Source organism: Anser anser, assembly GCF_964211835.1.
Source record: "Anser anser genome assembly, chromosome: Z".
Taxonomy (NCBI): domain Eukaryota; kingdom Metazoa; phylum Chordata; class Aves; order Anseriformes; family Anatidae; genus Anser; species Anser anser.
Window position 1 is genome coordinate 56,374,660 of NC_139723.1, and position 21,550 is coordinate 56,396,209.

The window sequence follows — 21,550 nt, forward strand, 5'->3', positions numbered from 1 at the left end:
GTTGCTTTTCTAAACAGCCTGAGCATGAAGACTAAACTCTCCTTTTGTCTACAAGGATTCTGTTCAATACAAGAATTTCCTCGTTGCCTGCCGCTTGCTTTGTGTGGCCTCTGTGAATTGGCCGCTTATGGATGTTTTGCTCTTTGCTTGTTCCCCTTCTGCCTGTCATTCACTCATGAGGCCATTGCAGTAAGCCCCTTCTGGATCCATAGAAGATCACAGAAATGTAATTAAACCCAGTGGAAAGGTTTCAGACTAATACTGTGTTCGTTATTTTTTTACTCACTCATAGTCTCTTCTTTTACTTTTTTTTTTTTTAATTAAAAAAAGAAAACTTAATGATTAGCATTTATTAAAACCAAATAAACACAGTTTAAAGTACTTTGTCCAATGAAAGGCCTAAATACAAACCTACCTCTCTCAGCTACCTCTCTCTCTTCCACCTCCCACACACATGCGCACACCACTGAGAATATTTGAAGCAGGAACACTGATCTGTTATTGCCTGGTAATTTTCTCGGTGTTGTTTGCTTAAATACTAACTACTCTGCTAGAGCCATGTCTTGCTACATGTTTAAGGTCACTGCCCCTTGCTATCAATACAGAGATGTCTGATACTATTGATCCTTATAGTTTATTTTGCTTTCCCTTAACTGTGAACATAGTGGAATCCTGAATGTTAAATGTTCTGCTATTTTCCCAGTGGCCCTTCCTAACAGTTGCTTTTTAACCACCTAAACTTAATCTAATTTCCTTCTCCCTCAACCTCTATCTTCTTCTTAAGCTGCTGTATCTGTCAGCCTCTCCTATCCCCATCTCTTTCGAGTTTTCTTTCCTCACTCAAAATATTTCCTTTTTGAGTTCTTTCTCTTTCTGCAATTTTACTCAGATATTTTCCTAAGCATGATTCTTAATTGATTCTGTCATTTGCTTGCCTGCATGAACAAATCCAGTACTTTGTACTGGCTTTGCTTAGTTTCTTTTCTGTGACTATATATATATATGTATATATATATGTGAGTGTGTGTATGTACATGTATATATATATGTGTATATATATATATTTGTATCTGTGTGTAATTATATATATTATTTCTATGTTTGTTTAAGTGTTAGTGTGAGGTCCTGAGGCTGCATCCACTTTGAATCTGAAAGCAATAAAATTGCACTTTCAGTGTACTGTAGGCAATGTGTTCCAGGACTGTGATGTGACAATGTGGTCTAGCACATTTATTCACATCAGCTGGAAGTACACAGCATTAGATTTGGCTTTAGTAATCAATTCAAGCATGCTGTTTACTCTCCAGTTTTCTTCTGTGCATATATATATGTATACTCATAAAATATATGCATATATATGTGTGCGCGTGTGTGTGCGTGTGCGTGTGTATCTTTTGCATGGTGTTTGTGTATTGTTAATATGTAGTTAGTTAAATGTGGGGGCCCTAATAGGTCTGAATCAGCTTTTGTATGAATGTACCTAATAATATCCTCAAGTAAATATAGAATAATTGACATTGTGTGCAGACAATATTCTTGTTTAGTCTTGTATTTCTTTTATACATATTTTCTGGCAGATCAGAATAACATGTTAAAATGTTAAATCGTGTCTGTACACTGCATGTAGTCTGTATGCAAGACTCAGTTTCTTTTTTTTGTATATGTTATTACCTTTTTTGTGTTTTGTTCCAGTTCGACGAGTCCCACCGAGGTTCTCTATCCCCCCCACCAATCACGAGATTATGCCTGGCGGGAGTGTAAATATCACGTGTGTTGCGGTGGGGTCACCAATGCCATATGTGAAATGGATGCTAGGAGCAGAAGATTTGACACCTGAGGATGATATGCCAATAGGAAGGAACGTCCTTGAGCTTAATGATGTCAGACAGTCTGCAAATTATACTTGTGTTGCTATGTCTACCCTTGGTGTTATAGAAGCAATAGCGCAGATAACTGTCAAAGGTATATCCCAAGCATATACATTTGTACATAGTTCAGTCTTTCCTTTCATTCATTGCCCATATTCTGAACAAATAAATTGCACCGAAAGAGACTAAATTATCTTACACTCTTAAATCAAGAAAGTAACCATTCCAGCCAATCACTGGCATAAGACAAAATACAGATTCCATTATTTTCCTATGTCTAGCTCTCAGCCTGCCTTTAAAGTAAATAAGGAACTTTATAATCTTGCATATATTTGTCAATAGCAGTAACTCTTAAGAACCAGTTATTTGATTTTTGGAGTTGCTGGGTGTCCAAGTATCATGTTAATTGAGTAGTGGATGCCAGAGGTTCCAAAAATTACTGAAAAATAATCTTTAATGGTCATCTGCTTAAGGAACTTACCTTAAATGTCAGTATTGTTGCTTTATATCGATAAACCTTTTACTACAGAACTTGAAATGTTTCTGATAAGTTTCTGGAGATAATCATAATTGCCAAAAGCTCGCGCTGGACAAATCACATGTTCTCTCCATTCCAAATTTCCTGATTTTTTGTTTGTTTGGTTGGTTGGTTGGCTGGTTGGTTGGTTGGTTGGTTTTTTAAATCTCGTAATGTAATTATTAAGGTCTGCTGTTACACAGGGATAACTGCATTTTTTGGTATTTATCCTTAGCCTTACCCAGACCTCCTGGAACACCTGTGGTGACAGAAAGCACAGCAACAAGCATAACATTGACTTGGGATTCTGGAAACCCTGAACCAGTTTCTTACTACATAATCCAACATAAACCCAAAAACTCTGAGGAGCCATATAAGGAAATTGATGGGGTTGCCACAACACGCTATAGTGTGGCTGGCCTAAGCCCATATTCAGAATATGAATTTCGGGTAGTTGCTGTAAATAACATTGGGCGAGGGCCACCCAGTGAACCTGTGTCAACAAGGACTTCGGAGCAAGCACCTTCAAGTGCACCACGCAATGTACAGGCCCGTATGTTGAGCTCTACCACCATTTTGGTACAGTGGGAAGAACCTGAGGAACCTAATGGACAAATACAGGGTTACAGAGTTTATTACACCATGGATCCTACTCAACATGTCAACAGCTGGATGAAACACAATGTGGCTGACAGCCATATTACCACTATTGGGAATCTGGTGCCCCAGAAAACATACTCTGTGAAGGTTCTTGCTTTTACTTCTGTTGGGGATGGACCACTTTCTAGTGACATTCAAGTCATCACTCAAACAGGAGGTAAGCCAGCAGTAAACAGAATTTGTGGGGGAAAAAAAATGAAAAGAAGAAATTTTGCAGAGGGAAGACTTGATCTTGAAAATGTTGGGGGGGGGGAGGGGAAATAGGTATCAAGGATTGCCACAGTTTATCCAGGCAACTATTACAGATAGCTGTTTCTACAGTAGTTTTTATTTTAAATTCCACACAGTACAAGTTACCAGTGAAGAAAAGAAATTATCCCCTCATACTTGAAAGCATTAACAAAACATCAGCCTTGGTGAAGTAACAGGCAAGTAGTTCTCTACACTTTGGATTTATCAAGACAAATCCAACCTGTTCCTACAAAGAGTAATCCACAAGGTCACTAATTTCTTGCTTTATGTTTGCAGTTAGGCTGTTTTGGTTCTGCACAGAAGTTTTAGATCCATGAATTAGTTATATTAGCAAAGGACAAGCAAACATAGTGAAAAAGATTGCAGATTATTTTTTTTGAAATCAGAAGCCAGAAGTTCTGGTGGAGCTACACTGCAGAAAGTGTTTTATTGTAGCAATAAGAAATAAAAGCTCACTTTTTCTAGTTGTTTAGAGAAAGCTGTATGAAGCATTACTGTAGGTCATTGATTGCCTAGAAATATTATATAACTCTACTTGAATTTTTTTAGTACTAGAATGTTTCTTCTTGAAGAATTGTATCTTCCCTCAAACTGTTAAAAAATGTACCTCTAAGCATAACTGAAGAAAGTTCCATTGGATACAGTTTTTACTTCTGTTAATTCAAAGTAGACACCAGTGCATACTTAATGAAAAACAGACATTGAACTGTTTCTGTGGACCATTGTAAGCATTGTGTTACACAAAGGTCTAAGCGTTACTCTACAGACTCTCAGCTGAGAAGTTACTGAAATAACTTTTCTAGGCCTACTGGTGCATTAAAATGTCAGAGAATCACAGAATCACAGAATCATCTGGGTTGGAAGAGACCTCCAAGATCACCTAGTCCAACCTCTGACCTAACACTAACAAGTCCTCCACTAAACCATATCACTAAGCTCTACATCTAAACGTCTTTTAAAGACCTCCGGGAATGGTGACTCGACCACTTCCCTGGGCAGTCCATTCCAATGCCTAACAACCCTTTCAGTAAAGAAGTTCTTCCTAATATACAACCTAAACCTCCCCTGGCACAACTTTAGCCCATTCCCCCTCCTGTCACCAGGCACGTGGAGAACAGACCAATCCCCACCTCGCTACAGCCTCCTTTAATGCACCTATAGAGTGCGATAAGGTCACCCCTGAGCCTCCTCTTCTCCAGGCTGAACAATCCCAGCTCCATCAGCCTCTCCTCGTAAGACTTGTTCTCCAGACCCCTCACCAGCTTCGTTGACCTTCTCCGGACTCACTTGAGCACCTCAATGTCCTTCTTGTAGTGAGGGGCCCAAAACTGAACACAGTACTCGAGGTGCGGCGTCACCAGAGCCGAGTACAGGGGGACAATCACTTCCCTAGACCTGCTGGCCACCCTGTTTCTTATACAAGCCAGGGTGCTGTTGGCCTTCTTGGCCACCTGAGCATACTGCTGCCTCATATTTAGCTGACTATCAACCAATACTCCCAGGTCCTTCTCTGCCAGGCAGCTTTCTAACCGCTCATCTCCCAGCCTGTAGCTCTGCTTGGGGTTGTTATGCCCCAGGTGCAGAACCCGGCACTTGGCCTTGTTGAACTTCATACAGTTGGCCTCAGCCCATCATTCTAGCCTATCCAGATCCTCCTGCAGAGCCTTCCTTCCCTCGAGCAGATTGACACAAGCACCTAACTTGGTGTCGTCTGCAAACTTACTGAGGGTGCACTCGATCCCCTCATCCAGATCATCAATAAAGATATTAAAGAGAACTGGCCCCAGTACTGAGCCCTGGGGGACTCCACCAGTGACCAGCCTTCAACTGGATTTAACTCCATTCACCACAACTCTTTGGGCCCTGCTATCCAGACAGTTTTTAACCCAACGAGGCGTACGCCAGCCCAAGCCATGAGCAGCCAGTTTCTTGGGGAGAATGCTGTGGGAAATGGAGTCAAAAGCCGTAATGAAGTCAAGGTAGACCACATCCACAGCCTTTCCCTCCTCCACCAAGCGCGTCACTTGGTCATAGAAGGAGATCAGGTTCATCATGCAGGACCTGCCCTTCATAAACCCATGCTGACTGGGCCTGATCGCCTGGTTGCCCTGCAAGTGCTGTGTGATGACCCTCAAGATAATCTGCTCCATGAGCTTCCCTGGCACTGAGGTCAAACTAACAGGACTATAGTTCCCCGGGTCTACCCTCCAGCCTTTCCTGTAGATGAGCGTCACGTTTGGTAGCCGCCAGTCAACTGGGACCTCCCCTGATAGCCAGGACTACTGATAAATGATGGAAGGTGGCTTGGCCAGCTCTTCCGCCAGTTCTCTCAGTACCCTCGGGTGGACCCCATCCGGCCCCACCGACTTGTGTACATCTAAGTGCTGTAGCAGGTCATCAACCATTTCCTCGTGGATTATGAGGACCACGTTCTGATCCCCATCCCCTTCCACCAGCTCAGGGTACTGGGTATCCAGAGAACAACTGGTCTTGCTGCTAAAGGCTGAGGCAAAGAAGGCATTAAGCACCTCAGCCTTTTCCTCATCTCTTGTCATTAAGGTTCCCCCTGCATCCAGTAAAGGATGGAGGTTCTCCTTAGTCCTCCTTTTGGTGGTTATGTATTCATAGAAGCATTTTCTGTTATCTTTAACAGCAGTAGCCAGACTGAGCTCCAGATGAGCTTTGGCCTTTCTAATTTTGTCCCTGCACAGCCTCGCAACATCCTTATAGTCCTCCTGAGTGGCCCGCCCTCTTTTCCAATGGTTATAAACCCTCTTTTTTCTCCTAAGCTCAAGCCACAACTCTCTGTTCAGCCAGGCCGGTCTTCTTCTGCCCCAGCTTGTCTTTGCGCACGTGGGAACAGACCGCTCCTGAGCCATTAAGATTTCCTTCTTAAGGAGTGCCCAGCCTTCCTGGACTCTTCTGCCCTTCAGAACTGCCTCCCAAGGGACTCTGCCAACCAGTGTCCTGAACAGCTCAAAGTCAGCCCTCCGGAAGTCCAAGACAGCAGTTTTACTGGTCCCCTTCCTGACTTCGCCAAGAATAGTGAACTCTACCATTCCGTGGTCACTCTGCCCAAGACAGCTCCCGACCACCACATCTCCCACCAGTCCGTCACTTTTTGTGAACAGAAGGTCTAGTAGGGCACTTCCCCTGGTAGGCTCACTAACCAGCTGTGTCAGGAAACTATCTCCTATGCTCTCCAGAAACCTCCTAGACTGCTTCCTCTGAGCTGTATTGTATTTCCAGGATATGTCTAGGAAGTTGAAGTCCCCCACGAGAACAAGTGCTGACGATTTTGCAACTTCTGCCAGCTGCGTTTAGAACTCCTCATCTGTCTCCTCATCCTGGTTTGGCAGTCTATAACAGACCCCCACCAGGATGCTTGCCTTGTTGGCCTTCCCTCTGATCCTAACTCATAGGGACTCAACCTTATCATTCCCAGTATCGAGTTCCACAGCATCAAAACACTCTCTGATATAAAGAGCCACACCACCGCTCCTTCTGTGCTGCCTGTCCCTTCTGAAGAGCCTATAGTCAGTCATTGCAGCACTCCAGTCATGGGAGTGGTCCCACCACGTTTCCGTGGTGGCAACCAAGTCATAGCTTGCCTGCTGCATGTGCTGCATAGCTTGCCTGTGCACACATGCAAATGTAGACCATATTTTAATTTTGGCTTTTGTATTTGCTTTTGTTTTTTTTTTTTATATATTTTTTTTTTTATTCAGGAACTAGTATTTATATTGGCATTAGACTTCTTCTAGAATTCATATGCAAAACACTTTTAGTGATCTCCTTGTCTGTGTTTTCACCTGTAATCATAAACTTCCTTAGAATAGGAAGGGTTTGTCAGTGGTTTCTCCAGTGAAGGGTGAAGCAATTGAAATAATGAACAGTGAGACTCAGCTGGACCGGCCAAGTTACATTACTTGCTGATGTCATTTCAGAAAAGCTTTGTTTATTAAAACCTTTAAAGAACTTGCCATTAAACGTGCCCATCTGTTTCTGATTACTGTTGTAATCTGAAGAAATTACGACAGTGTTAACGGTGCAGGAGGGAGTCTCAATACATGTTTTAAACTTTGTAATGGAGTTGACTTGACATTGTTTATGTAAGACAATGTTGAAAATTGAAAGAAAAACAAAAATGTGGCACACATGCAGCATTTTTAAGCACTGATACTTGTCCTTGAAAGAATGTGAATATTTGAATCCATAAGAGATAAACATACAAGAAAGTCTAGTAAAGTACTCCAATGCTATGTTTCTTTAAAAAACGTGATTCACCCATCTTTCTAGCTGCTAGTTTCTCTTCAGTTAGCACTGCAGAATATGATGCCCTTTTCTACCAGATTTGTCATAATCTAAACCTGAATAAGATTGTTTTGGTTTAAGTCTCTCAGGCTGATAGACATCCAAATAAATATACATGTGCCAAATAAGTTACACATGTGCCATGAAAAAAAAAATGTAAAAAACATATGTAAAAGGATATTTTTTTTTTTTCTGTGAAACAAATAATCTCCTGTAATGATAAATATGCAGCTTAACCTTTATGATTACTTTGGGGAATATTACCGTGTATATACAAAAAAAAAAAAAAAGATCAATAGTTGTGGTTTACAGCCTCTGACAGCTTGATTTCCTTCAAAATGTTCCTTCACTATAAGTATTTGGATCTTTGAAGGATGACTGTAAAAATTGAAGAATTTTTAAAAAGCCTGTTTATGAGAATCTTTTGTTTGTTAGTACAGCATTGTGGTTCGTTCAAAGGGCTCTGTGAATGTCTTCTCACTTTGCTGGTCAGCAGAAACTCTATTGAAATTGCAAATTGAATTTCTAAGTAAAATATTAACTAGGAATGTGTAATTTGAGGGGAAGAGAAAAAAATTTATCAGAAAAACAAACATAAAAAAAAAAGTTTTATATTCAATTTCAGGTTTAAGTATTCTGCCTAACATTTGAGGAAAAGCCCTGTCCTTTTGCCCAATTGTTTCCAGCAGTGTTTTCTTCCCTATCAAGACACCATTTTAAGGAATTAAGTCATCAGAAGAGAGCTGTAGAGCTGAGCCTTTCACATTAAGAGAAACTCAGTTCCAAAATCTACACCTAAGAATGTACTTATACATCATTATGGGTGAAAGGATTTGATTCTACTGAGGGTGGAGTCAGGACAACTGTATTATTTAGGCATATTTAATTACAAACACCGAGTTTTAGAACACAGAATTAACTGTATAAGCTTTAGCATAAAAATATTTCTTGTCTTTTATCTTTATTTCATCTGAAAATAAAAACTGTGTTGGTTTGTCTCCATTTAGCTTCTCTGGACACATTTCTTATGAAACTTCTCATATCTCTTTCTTTCCTAAAACTGCTCAGCAGTATATATACTCTCTGAGCAATATACGTTAGTTTCTGTGTAGCATAAAAACTCTTGAATTTTAAATAAGTTAGTAGAATCATAGAATATCCCAAGTTAGAAAGGACCCACAAGAATCATAGAGTCCAACTCCCGGCTCCATACAGGACTACCTAAAAATTAAACCAACGAGAGCATTGTCTGAATGCTTCTTGACCAAGCTCTGTTAGGTAGTGTATTAGTGGAGAAAGAGAGACTGAAAAATATTCCAGATATACCTGGATGTATACCTCAAAATGTATGCTTATTTAAATGTGAAAATTGCAGAGTAAAACATATTGTTAACCTTAAAACAAGGATTGGCTGTGGATTGAAGACTAGGGATTATTACAGTTATAAAAGATCAAGCTTTTGAGAAAGCATAGAGAAAAGGACAGTAGTGAGAAGGTCAAGTATCTGACTTGCAGGCTACATAAACAAAGCATTAGCTTAAGAAGAATGATTAGAAATTCAGAGGAAGGCAGTCACTAGCAAAGAAATGCAGTTCTCTGTTGTAGTAAGCTTGCTACTTCGTCAGACATTTCAACATTTTTCATGAACACATGAAACTCCACAATACTAGTCTCCTAGTGACAACACACTTTGTAGAACTGAGAAATAAAAGGCATGCTTGCTGCACAGGGAAGTTATGGTTTTTAGTATACATTTGTAGAGTACACTGACCTCAAAGCAGAAAAAGAAAGTACTGAGAGAATACTCATGCAAGAATATTCCATTCTGTGGCTTGACCATGTATATCACTAATATGGAAAGTTAAATTTGATCTATTTAATTAAAAACACTTTGGCAAGAGTATGAAGACCACTTATAAAGCTTTTCCAGTTTCTCTACATATTTTTTTTTTCTCTGAAGAAGACCAGTATGTTCTGTAAGCTCCTCCAGCTTGGCTTAGTTCCCGCATGCCACCGAAGATTTTTTTTTTGAACAGATGTTGTGCGTTCCAGGCATAAATATTTAATGGTTTAAAAGTTATTATTCCACTTTCTTATCTGCTACTTTTTCTTTGAATTAAGTGTTAGATTCCCTACAGAATTTATCAGTGATATAGTTTGTTAAGTTTCTGTAAATGTGTTTTTGTTTTCCTTCTTTCTCACCTTCTCAATCTGTTTGGAGCCAGGCAGATTCCCTGTCACTTCTTTTTTCTCTTGATGTTTTCAGCTTCAGATTTGCCTAACTGTGGCTGTAAAATATCAAGGATAACTAGGTTTTGCATAAGATATTTTTTCAATAAACAGTATTTGGTAAAGTCCAATTAACCATTCTTTTGTCTTATAGAATTATAGCAAGTAGCAGACCTGCTTTTGAAAAGATTTGGAAAATGAGTATCTTAAAATGTATTACTACAGAGAGACAGGAAATACCGTTTATTTTCCAACTGCTGCCATATTTATTATCATAATGGATGGTAAAAAAAAAAGTTATATGGGTCACTTTACCGGCCATTTACAATTACTGCCTGATTATGCTCTACAGTTCATGTATGCACAGATAATGATACATAGACTGTAGTATCCACAGGGTACTGCTGGGGCTAGTAGAAGGGGAGGTGTCCAGTGTTGTCCCCAGCAGCACCACCACCACCACCAACAACAACACCCCCCCGCAGGCTCAAGTGGGGCTCAGGCCAGGCTGTTCAGGGCTTCACTCAGTGAAACTCCCCAGGCCAGAGACTGCCCAGCCTGTCTGGGCGCCGACTCCATGGCCGGGCTGTCCTGGTAGTGAAAAGGCTTCTTTCTCCTTATCTCCAGCCTGAGCATCTAGTGTCTCAGTTTGTGCTGCTGCCTCTTGCCCTCCTGGCGCACACTACTATGCAAAGACTGCCTGTGTCCCCTTTCTCCTTTCCTGCTGGTGCTGGGGCTGCCGCTGTGTGCTACCAAAGCCACACCTTCACCTGACTGAACTGGCTGCAGTCCCACAGCCTCTTCTTGCTGGCTGTTCATTAAATTTGTCCATTTTTAGCAACATCCTTTTTCTGTTGGAGGCCCAAAACCAGATGCAGTATGCAGATGACCATACACTGACGAGCTCTAAGCAGTGGGGATGACCCCTGCCCTCCCCTGGCTCTCAAGGCTGTGTCCTGCTCACACCAACTTTCTTGCCCTCATTGCTGCCAAGGTGCATCACTGGGAACTGCTCAGCTTGCCCCCTGCAGGTTCCAGAGCCATTAGTTACCCCAGAGCCACACCAGCCCCAGCTTCTCTCCCTGCAGGGCTCTGCCGTCCCAGGTCACGGCCGAGCCTCTTTCTTGCTGAATGTCATGTCCCATCAGCCACTTCCTCCCCATTTTTCAGCTCCCTCTTAAGAGAAGCATGGCCCTTGGCTATATTGACTATCCCGCTCCAGCTTGATGCCATCTGCAGACTTGGCACATGTGTCCTCCATCCCTTCCTAGAGGTCACTGAAGCAGATATCATGCACAGGATGGGCTCCATTTCAGGGCCATTTCTCTTTAATGTTTTCATAAATTACTTGAATGAAGGACCTAAAGGTGTGCTAAGTAAGTTTCCAGGTGACACTAAACAGGGAGGAGACATTGACTCCCTCAAAGGTAGAGGAGCCTTGCAGAGAGATCTTGACAAATTAGAGGGCTGGGCAATTATCAGCTGTGTGAAGTTTAACGAGAGAAATTGCTGGATTCTGAACCTAGGACAGGGCCACCATGAATGTACAAATTAGGGGATGAGGGGCTGCAGAACAGCCCAGCAGAAAGGGATCTGGGAGTTCTGGTAGATGACAAATTGAATTTGAGTCAACAATGTGCTCTGGCAACCAAAAGGGACAACTGTATTCTGGAGTACATCAAAAACAGCATTGCAAGCCAGCTGAAGGATGTGATAGTCGCCGTCAGGCTTCCCACCTCTCTCAAGTCCCTGAACCTCTAGACAGTGGTTGGGGGAACAAAATCCCTCCCACGGTAAGCAAAGAGTAGGTCTGACCACCTGATGGAACTGAACATGTACAAGTCAATGACATGAATCCCAGGGTCCTGAGGGAACTGTTGGACACAGCTACCAAGTCACTCTCCATCATACTTGAAAAGTCCTGGCTCTCCAGGGAAGTCTCTGGTGACTGGAAAGAGGAAAACATCTCTCCCATTTTTAAAAAGTGTAGAAAGAAAGACACAGAGAACTGCAGACTGGTGAGCCTCACCTCTATGCCTGGCAAGATCATGGAACAAATCCTCCTGGAAGCAATATTAAGGTACATGCAAGACAAGGAGGTGATCTGAGACAGTCAGCACTGTTTCATCAAGGGCAAATCACGCCTGACCTGGTGGCCTTTGGGATGGAGTGACTGCATCAGCTGACAATGGAAGACTGAACAATGCCATCTACCTGGACTTCTGTAAGGCTTTCAACATGGTCCCACACAATATCCTGATCTCTAAATTGGAGAGAGATGGATTTGAAGAGTGGACTACTCAGTGTACAAGGATTTAACTGGATGGCCACATCAAGAAAGTTGTGTTCAACAGCTCTATATCCAGGTGGAGGCTGGTGATGGAAGCTGGTGTCCCTTGGGGATCTGTTTTGGGACTGGTGCTGTTTAATATCTTTATCAATAATGTAGACAGTGGGATTGAGTGCACCCTCAGCAAATTTTCAGATTAAACCAAGCTGAGTGGTGCAGCTGATGCAACAGAAAGAAGGCATATCATCCAAAGGGACCTGGACAAGCTTGAGAAGTGGGCCCACGGGAACCTAATGAGGTTCATCAAGTCCAAGTCCAAAGTGCTGCAGCTGGACCAGGGCAATCCCAGACAGGAATACAGACTGGGAGAAGAACTCATTGAGAATAGCCCTGCGGAGAAGGACTTGGGGGTTCTAGTGGATGAAAGGCTCAATGTGAGCAAGCAGTGTGTGCTTGCAGCCCAGAAGGCCAACTGTGTCCTGGACTGCAACAACAGAGGAGTAGCCAGCAGATTGAGGGAATGGTTGTCCCCTCTCCTTGTGAGGCCCCACTTGGAGTACTACATCCAGGTCTGGGGTCCCCAAAATAAGAAAGATGTGGACCTGTTAGAGCGAGTCCAGAGGAAGGCCATGAAGGTAATCAAAGCGATGGAGCACTTCTACAAAGAAAGGCTGAACGAGATGGGGATGTTCAGCCTGGAGAAGAAAATGTATACATACTTAGAGTGAGGTTATAAAAAAATTGGAGAGTGACTTTATATATTAGCAGATAGTGACAGGAGAAGGGGGAATGGCTTTAAACTGAAAGAGGGGATATTTAGATTAGAAGTCATGAGGAAATTCACAGAATCACAGAATTGAAGGGGTTGGAAGGGACCTCGAAAGATCATCGGGTCCAACTCCCCTGCCAAAGCAGGTTCCCTAGTGGAGGCTGCCCGGGTAGGCGTCCAGATGGGCCTTGAATATCCCCAGAGAAGGAGACTCCACAACATCCCTGGGCAGCCTGTTCCAGTACTCCGTCACCCTCACTGTGAAGAAGTTCTTTCTCATGTTGGTGCGGAACTTCCTGTGCTCTATCTTGTGGCCATTACCCCTTGTCCTATCCGCACAAACCACTGAAAAGAGGTGGGCCAAATCCCTATGTCTCCCACACCTCAGGTATTTATACACATTGATGAGATCCCCTCTCAGTCTTCTTTTCTCCAGGCTGAACAGACCCAGGTCTCTCATCCTTTCTTCATAGGAAAGATGCTCCAGGCCCCGTATCATCTTTGTGGCCTTCCGCTGAACTCTTTCCAGGAGATCCCTGTCTTTTTTGTACCAGAGAGCCCAGAACTGGACACAGTACTCCAGGTGAGGCCTGACCAGGGCAGAGTAGAGGGGGAGGATCACCTCTCTTGACCTGCTGGCCACGCTCCTTTTTATGAACGCCAGGATCCCATTGGCCTTCTTGGCCACGAGGGCACACTGCTGGCTCATGGTCAACCTGTCATCCACCAGGACCCCCAGGTCCTTCTCCACAGAGCTCCTCTCCAGCAGGTCGTCCCCCAGCCTGTACTGATACATGCGATTGTTCCTTCCCAGGTGCAGGACTCTACACTTGCTCTTGTTAAACCTCATTTGGTTTCTTCCTGCCCATCTCTCCAGCCAGTCCAGGTCTCGCTGAATGGCAACACAGCCTTCTGGCGCATCAGCCACTCCTCCCAGCTTTGTGTCATCGGCGTACTTGCTGAGGGCAGACACTATTCCCTCATAAAGGTCATCGATGAAGATGTTGGACAAGACCGGACCCAGCACCGACCCCTGGGGAACACCGCTAGTCACAGGTCTCCAGCTGCACTCTGCGCTGCCGATCACCACCCTCTGAGCTCAGCCAGTCAGCCAGTTCTCAACCCACCTTACTGTCCACTCCTCTATCCCACACTTTCTCAGCTTTGCTATCAGGATGTCATGGGAGACAGTATCGAAAGCCTTGCTAAAGTCAAGATAGATGACATCCACTGCTCTCCCCCCATCTACCCAGCTGGTGATGCCATCATAGAAGGCAACGAGGTTGGTGGAGCATGACTTCCGCTTGGTGAATCCATGCTGACTACTCCTCATAACATTCTTCTCTTCCAATTACTTGGAGATGGCATCCAGAACAAGCTGTTCCAACACCTTTCCAGGGACAGAGGTAAGACTGACTTGCCTGTATTTTCCTGGATCCTCCTTCTTGCCCTTCTTGAAGACCAGAATGACACTGGCTATCCTCCAGTCTTCAGGCACCTCTCCTGTTCTCCAGGACCTTTCAAAGATAATAGAGAGTGGTTCGGCTATCACCTCTGCAAACTCCCTTAGCACACGTGTATGCATCCCATCAGGACCCATGGATTTGTGTGCGTTGAGCCCACTCAGATGCTCCCGAACCACTCTCTCGTCAACCAGGGGGGAGCCCTCCATTTCCCAGACCCTTTTTCCTCCCGCCAGGGTCGAGGAGTCCCGGAGGGGAGTCCTTGAAGCAAAGACTGAAGCAAAGAAAGCATTCAGTATCTCCACCTTCTCTGTGTCTCCCGTTACCAGGACACCCCCCCTTGTTCAGCAAGGGACCCACATTATTTACTCAGAGGATGGTGAGGCACTGGAACAGGTTGATCAGATATGTTGTGGACTCCCAATCCCTAGAGGTGTTTCGACAAGTTGGATGAGGCTTTGTGCAACCTGATTCAGTGAAAGGCATCCCTTCCCAATAACAGAAGGCTTGGAGCTAGGTGATCTTTAAGGTCCCTTCCCACTGAAGCCATTTGATGAATATATGATTGTCCTGCTCTACTCTGGTGCAGCCTCACCTCAAGTACTGTGTACATTTTTGGTCACCACAATGTACAAAGGACATCAGACTATTAGAGAATGTCCAAAGGAAGGCAACAAAGATGCTGAAAGGTCTATAGGTCAAGACTCATGAGGAGCAGTTGAAGTCACTTGGTTTTCAGCCTAGAGGGGAGGAGACTGAGAGGAGACCTTGCTGTAGTCTACAGCTTCCTCATGAAGGATAGCGCAGGGGGAGGCACTGATCTCTTCTCTCTGATGACCAGCAATAGGACATGAGGGTATGGCATGAAGCTGCATCAGAGGGAGGTTCGTATTGGATATTAGCTAAAACTTCTTCACAATGAGGGTGGTTGTGCACTGCAACAGGCTCCCTAGGGAAATGGTTACGTCACCAAGCCTAGCAGAGTTCAAGAAGCATTTGGACAGGATTCTCAGAAATATGATGTTTGATTTTTGGTTGTTCCTTTATGGAACCAGGAACTGGACTTAATGATCCTTGTGGGTCCTTTCCAGGTCAAGATATTCTATGATTTTATGATTTTTTTCCTAAAAACAAAACAATTTTTTTTACTTTGTAGTACACAGATGTGTTCTCTTCTTATACAAGGGATCTTTTAGAAAAATTACTAATTACTCTTACACATCTTTCTTTCTGTGAAGAGATTGTGAAGAGACTCTCACTCATTCCCATAGAAATAGGCAACATTTTTCTACACATTTCTTCTATTTTTTCCTATTTCTCAAAAGAAAGTGTGAATTGTAGGGAATTGCAAGCTCCACACAGACTGAATATGCACTTTATGTTGACAGGTTATCTGTCTGTTTAAAGGTTAGATATCAGACTTCTACCTTCTACACAAGGGTATTTTTATCCACATAGTGACATTCTGCAGAAGTCTGTGGAAGATAGGAATTACAGTCACAAATTATTTTTACCAGTTACTTCGTGGTATTTTTAAGTCTCTTACTATACAGAAGAAATGTACTTGTAATATTATAATAAAATTCTACCCTGAAAGTGATTTGTAAGGCAATTATTATCACAATGTAGTTGTCACAGCTGTTCTCAATATGTGCTAAGAATCGCATCTCATACTTTTTTTTTTCTTCAACAATAAGGGCATGACACATTTTATTCTTGAAAAGATAGAAGTGGTGTGGAAGACTGTTTCATGCATTATCAACATCATTATTAACTGAAACTAACATTTCAAAACTTGTATGCCATAATGATTGTATACATTCTAATGACAGGATATATTTTACCGTCTTTTCCCAGTCATAATAAGTTTTCCAGTTATAATAATAACTTTAATATTTAGTGTAGATTTGGAGAAGTAAATGAGAACAACATTTAACCTAGGTAATTTCTGCAACCATTAGACGAGGCTTGAAAACAGAATGTTCTTGACTACCAAAATCAAAGTTACATTTTTAGTTCTTGCAATTAGTAAGTGTTGTCACTAGAAATCCAGATGTATTGATAAAAATTCCAGTCATTAAAAGTGTGCAAATATGTCACTTAATGAGAACGTTACTGAAGATCTCTTCAGTAGGTTGTAACTTTGGGTAGTTAAATCATTCGGTATTCTTAAAGAGCAAGATGTGTTTAGCATCTTAGTTGTGAGCTAAGCAACCCTTTTTCAGAATTGGAAACACGTCATGATTTTAATACTGTGTTATTGAATATTCTATCTTATCTTGTGTAATACTAGCATTTCCCACATAATGCTTTTATATACCTACACACACATACACACACACACACACACACACTTGCCATTTCACACATTGGTTAAACTTGCTGGTGTTCAACACCAAACTTCTTTCAACTACATTTCAGCTCTTCGTGTGTTGTTTGCACTGTGAAGCATTTGCTTGAAATCCTTGATAATCTGTAATGCGCAAATTAAAACTTTGTTCTTTTTCTGAGTTCAGATTAATTTATTTCATAACACAGTTAATCAATTTGTTTAAAATCAGTAAATTCAATAAAAGCAATATTGTGTGAAATATTCAGATAATAGTTTAAAGGGTTTGGATGATAGGTGTTTAAATAGCCAGATAAACAATTGGAAACACTACTGAAATCTTTTTTCTTTAGTGCCTGGTCAGCCGTTGAACTTCAAGGCAGAACCTGAGTCTGAAACGAGCATATTACTTTCCTGGACGCCTCCACGCTCTGATACTATTTCCAGCTATGAACTAGTTTACAAAGATGGGGAGCATGGGGAAGAGGTAAGAGAAAATATTATACGTCTTTTAAGTACTTGTTAATGAGTTAGTCGTAAATGCTACCATTGGTCACTTTCTTCAGTATGAAAGCCTTGATATTAAACAGTTTGTTATTCCCAGCAGTGAGCCTATTTGACTTCAAATGTGTAAACCGAAAATACCCTTGATGGTTACTAGCAAAGGAAATTTGCTGTTGTTCAAAGGTGTTCACATGGATGTTTCATCCAGTTTCTGATGATACTGATCACGTCTCTCCAAACCTGTTCCTCAACAAAGGCTTGGAAGCAGAGGTGTTTTGTTGAATGTTATACAGTTATTGATACTTTCTTGGACTTACACTTGCACTTTGCAGCCTATTTTCAACCTTTGAGAATATCTATTTGACACCATGGAAGACATTTAATGAAGCTTATTATCTTTCAGTAATTTTTGAGACGATTCTTTTTTTTTCTCTCTAAAAATAAAAAGCTACTATGGGCTTTTTCTATACTACTGTTTCATAAAGAATTTTGAGTTTGAGTGCCTCTGTGCTGTTAGTGTAGAATACACCATTCTTACATCTAATATCAAAACCATGTGGTATTGCCAGATGTCCCAGACAAAAAAAAAAAAAAAATAAAAAAGAACCTGTCAGTCTCAGAGGAGAGTGTCAACTTCATTGATTTGTGCTGCATCATCATCTCGTTGCCGATGCTTCAGCTGAGCTTATATTTATGACAGCTCCGCACATACACAGTGAATGTACAAGCATGTTTCGTGGATTGGGGGGCAGATCTGTATTTCAGCTCCAGATGCAAGCCCCTGTTTAATACCTTACAGTTGGAATAATTTGTTTCTTAAGGTTTTGAACACCAGCTTAATTACAGTTTTCCCTAAAATCTAAGATTACTCTCATAACAGATACCTGGACTTCACTGTCCTGTGGGGTAACTACAGACACGGCTTTGTTCATGTGTTATTGTCTGAAGATCCTTTTATGATTTATACACACCTATTACTTCTTTAAATAGTCAAAAAATATTTCTGGTTCTGAGTTTTACCCTTTAAGCTGTCTGTTTTAAAAAAAAGATATCGTTCTTTAATGTGTATTTGTTAAAAGTAATGTGTTCATTTTGGGTTTGTTCTGTTTCAGTTTTGATTTTTTTTTTTCTTTCTTGAATTTATATGTTACAATTTTGTGAGATAGGTTATCATCAGAGTATAAAAGCATTTCTTCTGTGGACAACATATTGCATATGTTGATATGCAATTCAGAGTCTCTTACCGAATATTAATCATGACATCTGACTCTCATTACTTACCTGTAGCAACGGGTTTCCACTGAGCCTACCACATCTTATCGCCTGCAAGGCTTGAAGCCAAACAGCTTGTACTTGTTTCGTCTAGCAGCACGTTCTCCACAAGGTTTGGGTGCTTCAACAGCAGAAATCTCAGCAAGAACCATGCAGTCAAGTAGGTGTCTTTCCTTGCTAACTTTAATCTGTTATATTTGTCAAAGAGATTCATTTAAATAGCCGACACTAACAGCAAGACAAGAAAACAGAATGGTACAAGACATAACATTTATGAATCTTAGTACAGAAAAAAAAATGTTTAAAATACTGTGATCAACTAATATGTGTGTCTTTTCCATAGCTTCCAAAAAAAGACTCTGTAAAGACTTACAGAAAGCCAGTGTCTAAGGAGACAATACTATGCCGTCATAATTTGTTGTTGTTGTTATAATAGGGCTAGTAGGGTAATATATTTTATTGTGCAAGTATAGATGGGGAACAGTCCTCCACCCATAAAATACCACCTTCTTACTCTGAAGATTTTCTGTAATACTAGGTTGCTCCAGTGGCATTTCTTCATAGTAAAAAATGTTGCAGAGTGGGCCAATTTGAATGTTTCTGACTGTATCAAAAATTTCCTTATAACTCTTCTTCTATAGTAACTACTCTGAGTTAGAGATTTTTTATCTGGGCTTTTTAAAATGTTCAGTCATTATTGACACCAGTGGAAATATTTTTTCTGACTGGATTCTTATAGAAACAATGTCAATAAGCTCATCACATTTCTGTGCAAATATGATGCAAAAGTTTGGATTTATTTTACAATATTTAAATTAATACTTAACTAAAACAGCCAGGTATGCAAGGATGATATCCAGAATGACTGCATTTACTGGATAAGTTATGCTTTCCTAACAGTTTATACTGTATAATTTGAAAACTTATTGCAATTCTATTTTAGTTTGTTTTTCATTAAATTACCATTTCTTAAAGTAGTATTATTTAAAACAAAAACAAAAAAAACCCTCAGATTCTCAGTTGGCATGATTTTCTTTTTAATTTGCGGTCTGTAATAATTATGATTATATCATCATTATTTGATAGAGTTATATAATTAATAATAATTAATGTAACGGGAGAAGTAGTACTATAGAGCTTAAGTTTAACCAAAGCTAGGTGTGCTTCCGCAACTTTTCTAAGGTATTTGAATAAACATAGAAGACTACCGTGTAACACAAGACTAGTAACAATGCCAGTTTTGACCTCAATAATACAGAATCAATAACTTGATGTAGAAAAGGGTATTTATTGGCTCCTGGAGCCATTTCAGCTACTTAGAATGCTCATGCTCTTATAACATATTGGGTGAAAATTCCCTAAATTGTGCATAAAGAATAAATATTTAGAAACCAAGGTTGTGTGTTCTGCCTATAAGCACATTGCCATTTTTCCCTTCTAAAATACAAAAGTATAGTATTATATCTGAAAAAAGCCTTACGCATACAGATATTATGGAAATTTGATTTCAGTAGTATATAAGCAGATCTCAGTTATTTCTTAAAAGTTTGCAGCAGTTTTAAACATTGTGTATTTTACGAAAAAGTACATACTTCAATAAAACTCATTACACAGGTAGTCTACAGATTATACTGAGTTACATAAAAGCAATATTTTTATTATATTATCATGGATTAAAAATTAATAAGCTTCTGTGAGTTCATTAGCAATATTCACCAGAATACCCTGTTCTCTTTTATCTTGGTTTCAGAGAAAGATGTTACAGGGATTTATTTCTTTATGTACAGGATCCCTGAGGGACATTATGGTTACATTTTACTTCCTCCACAAATCAATGATAAAAGTGGACCAAGTTTTGAGTATTTGATAACTGAATTAGCTTTTTTTTTAAAAAAAAATAAGGCTCACTTCTCTTTTGTAGCCCCCCATCTGCTTCCTCTAGTTAGTTGAAATGCTGGTACATTCCCTCCTGTTTTCTCTTCAGAAGAGCAGAGTACCATACTGAGTAAAAAGCCATTGATCCCTGTGGAAGACCTGTGGGGAACCAAAACATACATGTGTAAACGCAATAGGTCACAGCAGGGTCCTAGGCCTCCTCTGTTGCTTTAAATTTGTTTGATGTGCCTAGCATAAGTACAAAAAATCCATCTGTTTCTTTTTTCCCTTTAGAATGGGAAGAAAATAGCAGACAAACAGATAAAAAAATAAAAGACCTATAAAGACCTTGCACTGAAAAGTTATGTTTTCCTTGCAAGAGAAATGGCAGAAATGGGGAAGAAGTCCACAACTGCCAGTGAATTTAAACAATGACTCCTTTTCTGGTGCTTTGAGTGCACAGAGTGCTCATTTTTGGTGCTCAGTTACTAAGTACAGACTTCACTAAGGTACATTTAAGTACATGAATGAGTACCTAACTTTCAGTATTGGAATTGCCTCACTGAAAGCAATGGAATGACATACATGTTTAAATGCTGTGGAGCCTGGAAAAGGTAACTATGCTAACAGACTCCATAAACTATGAATCAGTAAAGGTGAGCACTTCTGCTCCAGATGAATGCTGGTGAAAAGATGTGAAGTGAGGATCTTTCACCTTTCTGATGAGCTCAGATTGTGAATATAATTTGTAAAATGAATACATGCTTTCTTGACACAGTGTTTGGGGGTAGATATTTGTTTTTCCTATAGAATAATCTACACTACTGGTAGGATTTAATTCTTTGCTAGCGAAGGTGTGTCCAAGAGGAGTTAAAAAAAATAAAACTTGACAGCTGATCTAGGGTAAGTACAAGTTAAAGTCAGAGTCAACAACCCTGTCACTTTTTTCTGGTAGGTAAATCTTTGACTAAGACTTTCTATTGACTGCATGCTTCTGGTATGTTGGCTACAATAAATATTTGAGTAAATGCTTTCCATTTAAACATTATTTTTGGTTGACTTGTGCGAGGCAGACTCAGCAAAAAAAAAAAAAAGAAGAAGAATTTGGTTACGAGAGTGGGGAGGCTGTTTAGAGCAATTTCTAGCAATTACTGCAAGTTTGGGGGTTTCTGTAAAAGGAGAAATATTCTCAAAGTAAACCTGCTTGA

At 40.8% G+C, this 21,550-nt stretch overlaps 1 protein-coding gene across 29 annotated transcripts in view; it reads left to right on the forward strand.

Moving 5' to 3' along the window:
• PTPRD (protein tyrosine phosphatase receptor type D) overlaps positions 1 to 21,550 on the forward strand; it is a 1,402,037-nt gene that overhangs the window by 1,226,945 nt on the left and 153,542 nt on the right. For all 29 annotated transcript variants that reach the window (XR_014576765.1, XR_014576766.1, XR_014576767.1 and 26 more), the window contains 4 exons: positions 1,693 to 1,962; positions 2,621 to 3,202; positions 17,045 to 17,178; positions 18,483 to 18,627. Coding sequence is in view for 10 of the 29 variants with exons in the window: in XM_083817752.1 (XP_083673878.1) it covers positions 1,693 to 1,962; positions 2,621 to 3,202; positions 17,045 to 17,178; positions 18,483 to 18,627 (1,131 nt within the window). In the remaining 19 variants the exon portion in view is untranslated. The remainder of the gene's footprint in view (positions 1 to 1,692; positions 1,963 to 2,620; positions 3,203 to 17,044; positions 17,179 to 18,482; positions 18,628 to 21,550) is intronic.